This window comes from Hordeum vulgare, chromosome 4H (assembly GCF_904849725.1).
Source record: "Hordeum vulgare subsp. vulgare chromosome 4H, MorexV3_pseudomolecules_assembly, whole genome shotgun sequence".
In the NCBI taxonomy this organism is placed as follows: domain Eukaryota; kingdom Viridiplantae; phylum Streptophyta; class Magnoliopsida; order Poales; family Poaceae; genus Hordeum; species Hordeum vulgare.
Window position 1 is genome coordinate 539,412,902 of NC_058521.1, and position 11,382 is coordinate 539,424,283.

The 11,382-nt window shown below is 40.4% G+C and overlaps 1 protein-coding gene across 1 annotated transcript; it reads left to right on the forward strand.

The window, feature by feature from the left end:
- The first annotated feature begins 2,926 nt into the window (after window positions 1–2,926).
- Window positions 2,927–3,475, forward strand: LOC123446845 (putative cysteine proteinase inhibitor 7). Its single transcript, XM_045123382.1, has one exon. It carries the CDS (start codon window positions 3,011–3,013, stop codon window positions 3,383–3,385), a length of 375 nt encoding a protein of 124 aa, XP_044979317.1. The 5' UTR covers window positions 2,927–3,010; the 3' UTR covers window positions 3,386–3,475.
- Window positions 3,476–11,382: the final 7,907 nt, after the last annotated feature.

Genomic DNA, 11,382 nt, shown 5'->3' on the forward strand with positions numbered 1-11,382 from the left:
GTAGCTCCTGCAGCCCGTTTTGCTTCCATAACTCCCGTCCCGATTCGATCGCACGCAGTCAAAAGGGCAGCAGGGGTCAACGGCGGCTGAGTGCCTGGTCGACGGCGGCAGAGCCACGGAGGGATCGAGCAGGCAGGGCGACGCCGTGTACGCGACTACGTGGCCGCCGACCGGCCACGCCCCAACACATATCATCCCTTCCTTGCCAGGGTAAGTTCTTGACTTCTTGTCAGGCTCTGGTTCTTGTAGTTATAGACAAAGCTTCGAAGCCCTACTTTATTTCGTTAGTTTAGCTAGTAGCAGTAGTCTACTTTTTTGTAAAACGAAAAATTCAAAATCTTACATCTGGGTGAAGTCCTTTTCTATTTTCTTATAGCTATAATTCTCAGAGTTTGAATTGATTCAGATTATGTTTGTCTTATTAAACAGAAAGAATCATGCATCCGGGAAGGATGTATGATTCTGGTGCTTCAAAGCGAAGGAAGAAACAAAAACTAGAAGAAGATGCTCGAACACAAAAGGGCGCTCTCGATAAATTTGTTGTGGAAGAACCTCAACCCAATTCTTAAAACCAAACTCTAGATGCTAATATTGATAATGCACCTGGTGGTGATCCAGAAGAGGCTGAGGCTCACATTGGTGAAACTGATGAAGGTGATGATATTAACAATGTTGACCAAGGTGATGATTCTAATCATGTTGATGAAGGTGCTAATATTGCAGCTGAAGGTGATGATGTTAATACTGCTGATAACACAAATAATTCTGTTCAACCTGATATATTTGATCCAAGAACATGGGATGCACTTGATCCTACAATGATTGAGTCTGTAAAGGGCTTGATTTCCTTCTTCACTAAGTACAGAGAATCTGGCTTTTCAAAAGCATTGGAAGGTGAAAAAGAAATTGCAAAGGAGATGGATATTAATCCAGAGTTCCGCACCAAGCGTAAAATCAAGAGAAAAAGGCAATTTGGTGAGGGTGTAGATGATCCATCTATTGTTTCACAATCAACAGAGGAGTCATTTAGGGTCAATTATTTTCTGCATATTATTGATCAAGCTATAGTTTCACTTAACATGAGATTTGAACAGTATGAGGGGTATGAAAAAATATGTGGTTTCTTGTTTACTTCAGATAGGTTGCGATCCTTGGATGACAAGAGTTTATTGGCTGCTTGTGTTAATCTTGAAGATGCACTTAAGAGTGGAGAACATAAAGATATTGATGGACTTGAATTGTGTTGCGAGCTACTTTTTCTACAGGGCTCACTTCAGAAATATATGGGCCCACTTGATATTCTAATTTTTTTGAAGAAGCGCTCCTTAATCTATCCTAGTGCTGTTATTGCATACAGAATTTTGTTAACCATTCCTGTGACGATTGCAACTACGGAAAGGAGCTTTTCTAAACTCAAGTTGTTGAAATCCTACTTGCGTTCTACTATGACACAAGAAAGACTGAATGAATTGGCAATAATAGCACTTGAAAATGATGTCTTGGAGAAGATTAATTATGAAGATTTGATCGAAGATTTCATATCATGAAATACTAGAAGAATGCTGCTTTTTGGTAGAAAATGAGGTCAGTTTATAAGTGTATTCCTTTAGTACCATCTTTAATATTTTACCGTTAGTATTTGATATATTTCCTAAATATTGTAACAAATAAGATATATTTGAAGTTAAATAATTAAGTGAGAGTGTGCTTTACTTGCATTAGTTCTTCAGTTATATGGTTTAAAAAGATAGGGCCCTATTTTGATTTTTTGTCCCGGGCCCCCAAATTTCTGGAGACGGCCCTGCACCTAAGTTGTCGAGGACGCTGGCCCGGGAGGAAATCTGCTAGTGACGGTTACCGTCACAAATAATGATCTTAGGTGAAGGTATGTTCTTCGTCACTAGGGTTTTAGTTAGAGAATAGCACACATTTTGTAGTGTTAGGATCCCTGCATCAAGATCTATTGGTTTAGGTTCCGTCACCTATGCTTATGTTTTCTTGCGTGTGAGGGTGATTTATAAAATATCAGGGAATTTTGTTCAACTATTGGAAAAAAAATAATGCAATTCAATATAGCAAGTTTAAAATATCTGTATCCGATTTTTAGTATGCTTTAAAAGCAGAATTTTGTTGGCTAACCAACTCTTCTCACCGAGTCTCTCCTCTACCCATAATTGGTTTACGTAGCCAAAAATTGAGTATGATTGTAGATGGCCTAATGCATCAAATATTATCTAAAAAAATTTAGCAGAGTACAATCCAAATCGCTCACATACATGAACGTACACTCACCCTTATGAACGCACACACGCACACCCTATCCCTAGGAGCACCTTCGATAGACTAAGCCGGCACATCATCTTGAGATTGACGAAGTCGCCACTGACGCCTTCCTTGTCGACGGGAATGTCTCCTCCCACTGAAGGCACATCGTCGAAAGACCTAGAATAAATCCAGGAAAATGCAAGCACCAACGTTAAGTCTGGGACTTGAACTCTGATAGGCAGGGGATACCACAGTCCTCCTAACCATCCAACCACGGGTTGGTTTGCAATATTATCTATTTAAATGCTCTACAATTTCTCCTAAACGCTCTATAATTTCTCCTCCTCTCCTTGCTCAATCTCATTTTGTCTCGAAAGGTCACATATCGAATATATTATGCCCCAACATTAATTTGAAGCAATTGATTTTAGATACGCCTATAATTCATTCCGACTAATGCAGCAAATCTAATGGCCATGCATGCCCTACAAGTTCTCCTCCTCTCCTCACTCGATCTCATTTAGGCCCGAGAGGCGACAGATTTGGCATATTATGTACCTAACATTAATTTTTACCAATTAATACTAGATATGATTTAATTAATCCTAACTAATGCATCAAATCTACTCTCTTTAAATACTCTGTGATTCATCACGATCTCCTTGCTCTATCTCATTCTTTGCAAGCCCCATCTCATTGTCCTCCATCTCAAGGAAGGATTAGCCCCCACCTGACACTCATCACCATGAGGACCAGCCTCCTCCTCCTCATTGTTGCTGGAACCCTCTATGCCGTCACTAAGCTTGGAGTGGCGCTCGATGGACCCTGGACTCCGATCATGCACACAAGCGACCCACATGTCCACGACCTCGGCAACTGGACGGTTGTGAAGCATGGCAAGGTTGCCAACGATGGGCTCAGGTTCCAAAAGGTGGTGTGCGGTGCGGTGCAGATCGTGGCCGAGGGCATGAACTACCGGCTTACTATCCAAGCATTGCAGGTTGGTGTCAAGGTTGGCATGTACAAGGCAGAGGTGTTCGAGAAGGAATCACCGTTCATCACCATCCGCAAGCTCATCTCCTTTCGCCGGGCCAACCAAGCGATCGATTTAGAGCATTAGCCACTATGGTTGTATGGTTTCTCAATGTAATGAGAAATTTTGAGGACTAGGTGCCTATTTTCACAATCGAATAAAGGTGCCTTTTGCGTACAAGAGTTTGGAAGTTGGGAGAATATATATAAATTTGATAAATCTGCTTGATTAATTCATGATTATGCGGGCGCATGTTTCGCAAAATTTCTCTACCACGATAGGCCTTCGCTTGAGTCTGTAATCCCTCCTCTGTCCCGCCAAATGTTACAAGTTTAACCTCCTGATCAAGTATATAAGATCAAACAAGGGAAATATCTTGATGTTCAAACGAGGGAAGGGTAACATGCAAGGAATGGTGTTTTCTAGGGTGAGCTAGGCAAGGTGGTGGATAGCTAACGAGCAGCAGTGGCGAAGCCCAATGGGCCAAGATGGTCCAGTAGTGAAGTATTCACATAAATTTATCTTTTGAATAAAAAATCCACACTAATGGCTATGGCGGAATTGCAGAATGGTCCATAGGCATGGGCCACCCTAGCTACGCCAGAGCAACTAGTTGTAGATAGTTAATGTGAGTACTTCTAAAAAAGAGATAGCTCATGTGAATTAGTCTTAAAAAGATAGTTCATGTGAATTATGTAAAGAAATAAGATGGAGGGACTAGTGTTGAATTATAGATACTCCTAGGGCACATAAGTAAAACAATTCCTTGAAAATCTCAAAGGCCCATGTGGGGTCTCATGACATGGTAATAAGTTAAGTGCCACCTCATGAGTGAAGGAGAGATGTGACCTACTTATAAGAGATTTTCTTTCACATGCTATTGAGATAAGGAATGATTCATAGGAGCTCCTCCTCCGTCCGTCATGTGTGTTGTCTTTCTTGAAGATATAAGCTTAGGCCTATGTCATGTGTGCGCTTTATTTTTACCAATCAGGAGGGGATAATTAACTGCAAGTCATGACAAACATGCTGTGAATCTAAGACGTAAGATCGTGGGTTCTAGTCGACTCAGTGGTGGGCTCAGTCCCAGGTCTCCATACCTGCCCGCCTATATATTGGACGCTTTGGCAACCCTTGCCACCACCCAGATCAGATCACATATGCTCCTCCTCCTCCCACATAACCTGTCGTCGTTCCTCTCGCGGCTGCTGCTTTGGGGAACCCCAACCCGTCGATTGCGCGCATGCCTATACAGAAGAACTCAAGTTTTATTTATTTATATTATTCACCTGCCGTCTCCATGTTTTTTTCTTCATGTTGATTGTGTTGTCACATATGCAAAAAGGGTTGCCAGGTCATCATCAAAACCATTTTCACAGGACAATAGATCATATCTCAGACTATTTTTTCTGTCACTCATAGCAACTTTGTATGAAAGCCGCACATTTTCATGTGGGGTGTTACTTTATTGCATCCATCAAATAAATTCTCACTAATCCATATAAGATGGATATAGAACTTTTAATGCATGCTTTATAAGCATGAATTTATTGATACAAACCCATGCAAGACAGATATGCAACTATTCAATGGATGCCAAACCGTAAAAGATAGATATTCCCTTCCCATCAGTAACTACTGAATCACAAAAGGGACATACATTCAACTAATTTCCACCAACATGTCCTGCCAATCTATTTATACCGTCCCCCGCGCGCGGTCGTTTCAGCTGTCCTTACCATTGCCACGCCACAGCAGTATCCTCGACTCATCCCATTGTTCTTAAGCTTAAGCTTAAGCTTGCAGCCACATTAATCGACCAAGGAGAAACCATAAGCCATCAACCATGAGAACCGGCCTCCTCCTTGTCATCGGCGTCGGCATCGTCGCTTGCTCCATCATCATGCCCGCCACCGCGATATCGATGCCTGGGGCATGGGAGTACTGTAACGTCGACGCCCTGAAGATGCAGGAGCTCGGGAAATGGGCAGTGGCGGAGCACGTCAAGGTGGCGAACGACGGCATCCGATTCATCGAGGTGTGGGGCTGCGAGGAGCAGGTTGTTCAAGGCGTCAACTACCGTGTCTTCCTCCACGCGTTGCACAACACCGGCGAGAAAGGCCAATTCCAGGCGGGCGTGTACGAGGGGGCGTCGAGCAGTGCGCGCAAGCTTGTCTCCTTCGACCCGATCATCTAAACGAGGTTTTCTCGTGTATCTGTAACTGTGGAAGTCGTAACAAGATATATTTATCAAGCGTATTGTCGTTTCTTTGATTGTTTGACATCGGTAATAATAAAAGTCAGGGAAACTACTGGCTGAACCCCCGCTCGGTGCACCAATGGTGCATCCATGCAAGAAAATGTATCAAACATTTCTTTTTAAATCTGAAATTTTGTGGTGATGATCTTCAACAAATGTTATAGGCACATGCAAAGTTTGATGGTCAAATAACATGCGAACAGCTCAGTACAAAATAGACAAAATTACAAAATCTGCTCAAAGAGTGCACTTACATTTTGATTAATTTTCAGTGATTTTGCCATCTTTGTACAGAGCTCGTGAATGTTATTTGACCACCAAACTTTGCAGTTGCCCATACCATTTGTTGAAGATCATCCCCACAAAGTTTTAGATTTTTTTAAAATATTTTGATATATTTTCTTGTGTGGGTGCACCGTGGGTGCATCGAGCGGGGGTATAGAAATACCACTCTCTAAAAGTTAAGACTGTATTCAGGCCTTGCCGGTGATTAGTGTATGAACCCAAAGCCCAAAGGTATCACAGTGGCAGTCCTAGCAAGCAGCCGAGGAGTACCCTCCTCCGTGCTATCGTCGCCGTCCTCAAACCATGGGGCACTCTAGCCGTGGCAAACCAAAACCCAGAAACGCGGCCGTTGGATGGGTGAGAGAGCATGCTCTCATTCAGAGTTTCACACCCGAGTTCATCTCCTTCAGAAAGATCATCTGAGCAACGGCTGGCTATATTGGAGATTTCTTCATGTTTCAGAGATCACATATGCTCGCTATCTTGTCTATAGAAATGTTGCCCATGTATTAAAAAATGATGGAAAATTTATATCTTGTCTATAAAAATATTAATCAAACAATAAAACAAATAATTGGAAAATATTAATAAAGTATTTGAAAAATATTAAACATGTAAAGACAAAAGCTTGACCATGTATTAACCGAATGTAAATTTTGTATCTGAAAAATGTTAATCAAGCATTTATAAAATGTTAAAATTTGTATGATAAAAAAGTTGAACAAAATGTTCTAAACATATACAAAATATATAGAATGAAAAAATACGAAAGCCTAACAAGAACAAAGTAAATCATGGAAAATGAAAAAAAAAAGTGAAAATAGATAAAGAAACTATGAAAAATAAAAACATTGAAAACCAAGAAAGAAACAAAAACCAAAGGGGGAAAAGGAAATTAGTAACAAAATAAAAAACGTTAAAATAAATGAAATAAACAAAGAAGCCTTCTAGTTTTAAACATCTCGACGCGAGAAAGCCAACGGTGAAAGCGGTTCAAGATTTGAACGCACAGTTTAGAAAATAAAATGTTTTGAAAATATGGATCTACGACAAAAGGGAAAACTATCAGGTTGCGACAAGTGGCACGCATGCAGTGCGCCACTTGTCGCAACCTGTGAAGGTGGGAGTAATCGTTGGAAGGTGTATTCGCTAACTAGTGATTTCGCTGGTCCGAAATGTGTACTTTTCGGTCTTTTTTTTGTTTTGGACCAATTCTTTTCCTTTGAGGCTAATAAATTTGTAAAAAGGAAAAAAGTAAAGTAAAGTCTTGGGCGAGACACATGGGCCTCACCTCAAAGGACAGCATGACACATGGCAACACATGGCTTTTGTGGTCTAGACACAACCTGTTTAGTCTTGTGCGAGACAATCATGTGTTGGCCACGCGAAATTCAGCCCATTTATCCAGCTATAGTTAGAATCGTCCATCAAAATCATCTGTTAACGAATACACTTTTCAACGATTACTTCCACCTTCACATATTGCGACAAGTGATGTACTGAAGTTTTTTCCTTTTTTCGTAGATCCGTATTTTTAAAACGTTTTATCTCTTAAACCGTGCGTCCAAATTTCGAATCGTTTTCATCGTTGGCTTCTCACGTTGATAGGTTTTGATGAACTTTTTTTCACGAAAAAACAGGACGAAAAAATTGTGCCTCACGCGATAGGAAAAAAACAGAAAGCGCGTTTTTTCCTTTCCGTGAGGCACTGATCGTGCCTCTCGCGAAGTCAAACCGTGCCTCTCGCGGAAAAAAAAACAGAAACGTGTTTTTCCCCTTTTCGGGAGAGGCACGGGCATGCCTCTGGCGAAAAGAAAAGCGTGCCTTTCGCGGAAGCAAATCCGTGCGTCTCGCGAAGAAAAAAAAAACGTGTTTCTCACAAAAAAAACAAAAAATGCGTTTTTTCCTTTCCTAAAGGCACGGACGTGCCTCTCGCGAAGGCAAAACCGTGTCTCTCGCAAAAACAAAACCATGCCTCTGGCAAAAAAAACGTGTTTTTCATGTAAAAAACAAAAAACGCGTTTTTTCGCAAAAATAAAATTTTTAGTTTTTCCATCCAAAAATTACAAAAGACCAGTGAAAAACCATAACACCAAAAAATTCAGAAAAAACTTCTAAAAAAACAAAAATGCGTGTGAAAAAATAAAAAATAAAATTTAAAAAAAAAACGCTCAAAGCACGATACATGACGACGGCTGGAAACACGTCAAGTAACGACGCGCGGGAGCAACCGTTGGAAGGCTCCTCAAGAAACGTTGGTAACTAGTTGTTTCCATCGTCCATGCATAATAGAAATTCCAGCCTGGCCGCAGGATTTGGTATCATATGCAAATCGGATTAGAGAACCTCGCGTGCTAGCCTCCTAACTGCACAATGTACTTCAAGATTTGTGTCTACATGACATGGGGCTAACGCTATGTGTCCGGGCTTATGACCGTCTTCCAAGTGTGATTTCGTTAAGTTTGGATTGCTTGTCACGAATGTCACGTGGTGTTCGAAGAGTGTTTGACTGGTTCATTTTTGTTTGATGCATTTGTCCTGTTTGGGACAATTTTGTATCTTGTGCTAGCTACGTGGGGTTCAGGTATGTGGGGCTGGCTTTCACGATTTTTCAAGTTTCTACAAGGTTATGTAGTAGGTTTTTTCTCTGTTTCCTCCACGAGTTCTATCAGTTTTCCTTTTATTCTATTTTCTATTAAAAAATTCGAACAATTGTTAGCATTTTTTGAAGCCATTGATAGTTTTTAATATTCGTAAACATTTTCTAAATACATGAATAATTTTTTGTAAATTCTTAAGTACCTTTGAAGTCCGTGAACAGTTTTGTAACTTCATGATTATTGTCTAAAATCCATTGAAAAATTATCTGCTAATAAATAATAAATAATAGAGAAAAATCCTTAAAATTACAAGGAAAATGAAATAAAATCTAAAGAGTCAAAGTGTCACATGGACCGTCTTTGTGTCAGCAATGGGTGGGGCATATGTCGGGCAAACGGGAGCAATTAGTTAGGGAGCGCTCCTTCATGAGCCTCCGAACGATCGCTTCCGCACGTTGTCACTTGGCGTGTTCTCAGCCGCTGTCACGTATCGTGTTTTGAGCATTTCCTTCGTATTTTTTTTAATTTTTTCGCACGTGTTTTCGGTTTTTTAGAGTGGGTTTTTTCGCACGTCTGTGCCTCATGGGAAGAGAAAAAACACGTTTTCTCCTCTTTCTTTTTCTTGCGAGAGGCACGATTCAGACACGATTTTGCTATCGCAAGAAGCACGATCGTGCCTCTCAGAAAGAAAAAAAACGTGTTTTCTGCTTTCCCTTTTTTCCGCGAGAGGCACGGTTTTGCTTCTGCGAGAGGTACGGTTGTGCTATCGCAAGAGGCACGGCCGTGCCTCTCGGACAGGGAAAACGCGTTTTGTGCTCTCTTTTTTTTCTACAAAAGATTCGGTTTTGCTTCCGAGAGAGGCACGGTTTTGCTATCACAAGAGGCACTGTCGTGCCTCTCGGAAAGGGAAAAACGTATTTTTTACTCTTTCTTTTTTCCACGAGAGGCACGGTTTTGCTCTCGCGAGAGGCACGATTTTGCTATCGCGAGAGTCACGGACGTGCCTCTTGGAGAGGGAAAAAACGTGTTTTTTGCTCTCTCTCTCTCTCTTTTTTCCGCGAGAGGTACCGTTTTGCTCCCACGAGAGGCACGGTTTTGCTGCCGCGAGAGGCACGACCGTGCATCTCGGAAAGAAAAAAATGCAGGTTTTATTCCGGGTTTTTTCATGAAAAAAAGTTTGTCAAAACCTATCAACATGGGATCTAGTTTTGAAGATCTCGACGCGAGAAACACAGCGGTTAAAACAGTTTAAGATTTGAACGCACGGGTTAGAAGATAAAATATTTCAAAAATACGGATCTATGAAAAAAAAGAAAAAACTTCCAGGTTGCGACAAGTGGCACGCATGTAATACGCCACTTGTCGCAATCAGAGAGATGAAAGTAATCGCTGAAAGGTATACTCGCTTGTCGCAATCAGAGAGATGGGAGTAATCGTTGAAAGGTATACACGCTAATTAGTGATTTCACGGATAACCCCTATTTGGCGCTGTAGGCGCCGGTTATAGTGTAATTTTCCTAACCGGCGCAGTCGCATGAGCTGGGCTCGGCCCATATTATCTTTTTTCTGTCGTACAAAGAACAAAAACAAAGCGTGCGTCGATCAAGATTCTATCCTACGATGTCTTAGTGATTCGCACGATGCAATAACCAATCGACCGTCGACCATCAGTTATTCAACTACCGCTTCTTACCTATTTTCTACTAGTACATCCTTTTCCTTTTTTTATTTTTTTATTTTCTTTTGTCTTTCTTTATTTATTCGGAAGGGTTTTGTTCTGGTTTTTACTATTTTTCTTTGTTCGTTTTTTCTTTCCTATTTGGAACGTTTTTTCGTTTTTGTTCTTTTCCTTTTTTCAAATTTGAAGAACTTTCTTTCAAATTCGATGATTTTTTTTTTCAAAATTGAAGAACTCTTTTTCAAAATTGATGAACTCTTTTTCAAAATCGATGAACTCTTTTTCAAATACGATGGACTCTTTTCAAAATCAATGAACTCTTTTTTACAATTGATGAACTAATTTTAAAATCCAATGAATGTTTTCCCGCACTAGATGAAGTTTTTTTAAATTTATGAACTATTTCCAAATTTGATGAACTATTCCTAAAATTGATGAACCTTTTTAAAAATTTGTGAACTTTTTTATCAAATTGGTGAACTTTTTTCTATCTTGTGAAATTTTTTCAAATTCGTGAACTTTTTTCAAACTCACAAACTTTTATTAAATTAGAGATATTTTAAAATTTTGTAAAAAATTTCTCAAATTAGTGAATTTTAAATATCCGTATTCTTTTTTAATACGTGAGGCTTTTCTTTTTGAAAACAATTCGTGAATTTTTAAAAAATATGTGAACTTCCATTTTTTGGAACAAGGCAGCTACTTTTCTTATTAAATTTATTCGAAGTAGTATTGATCACTACTACCATTTAGTTCTAGTGGTTGGTTCAAGGATCAGCCTTGTTCCATGGCAAGCTGAAGGTCGGCCCGGCCTGATTATTCTTGTATTGTGAAAGGAAGGTGTCAAGTTAAAAAATTATGCTGATGGATCGGGAAGCTCCTATTTGTGGCATTTCCTATTTGGCGCCATAGACATCAGTTAATGTGCATTTTTTGTTACCTGTCGCATGTGGCGTTCGAATTGGCCCATCAAGGCGATGTTGCGAGCGTTGGTTCGGTTAGACGATGCTGAAGGTGCGGTATAGGAGATCCCCATATGTTGTGTCGAGTAAAAGGGTTGTGATGTTCCCAGCCTGGAGGCCTGGTTTGAGGATCAGCCTTGTTCCATGGCAAGCTGAAGGCCGGCCCAGCCTGATTATTCTCATATCGTGAAAGGAAGCTGTCAAGTCAAAAAACTATGCTCATGGGTCGGGAGCTCCTATTTCCAGCATTTCCTATTTGGCGTCACAGGCGTCAGTTAATGTGCATTTTTTGTTACCTC

What these genes read in the sequence shown, in the direction of transcription:
- LOC123446845 (XM_045123382.1), top strand. Translation starts at nt 3,011, where the DNA reads ATGAGGACCAGCCTCCTCCTCCTCATTGTTGCTGGAACCCTCTATGCC.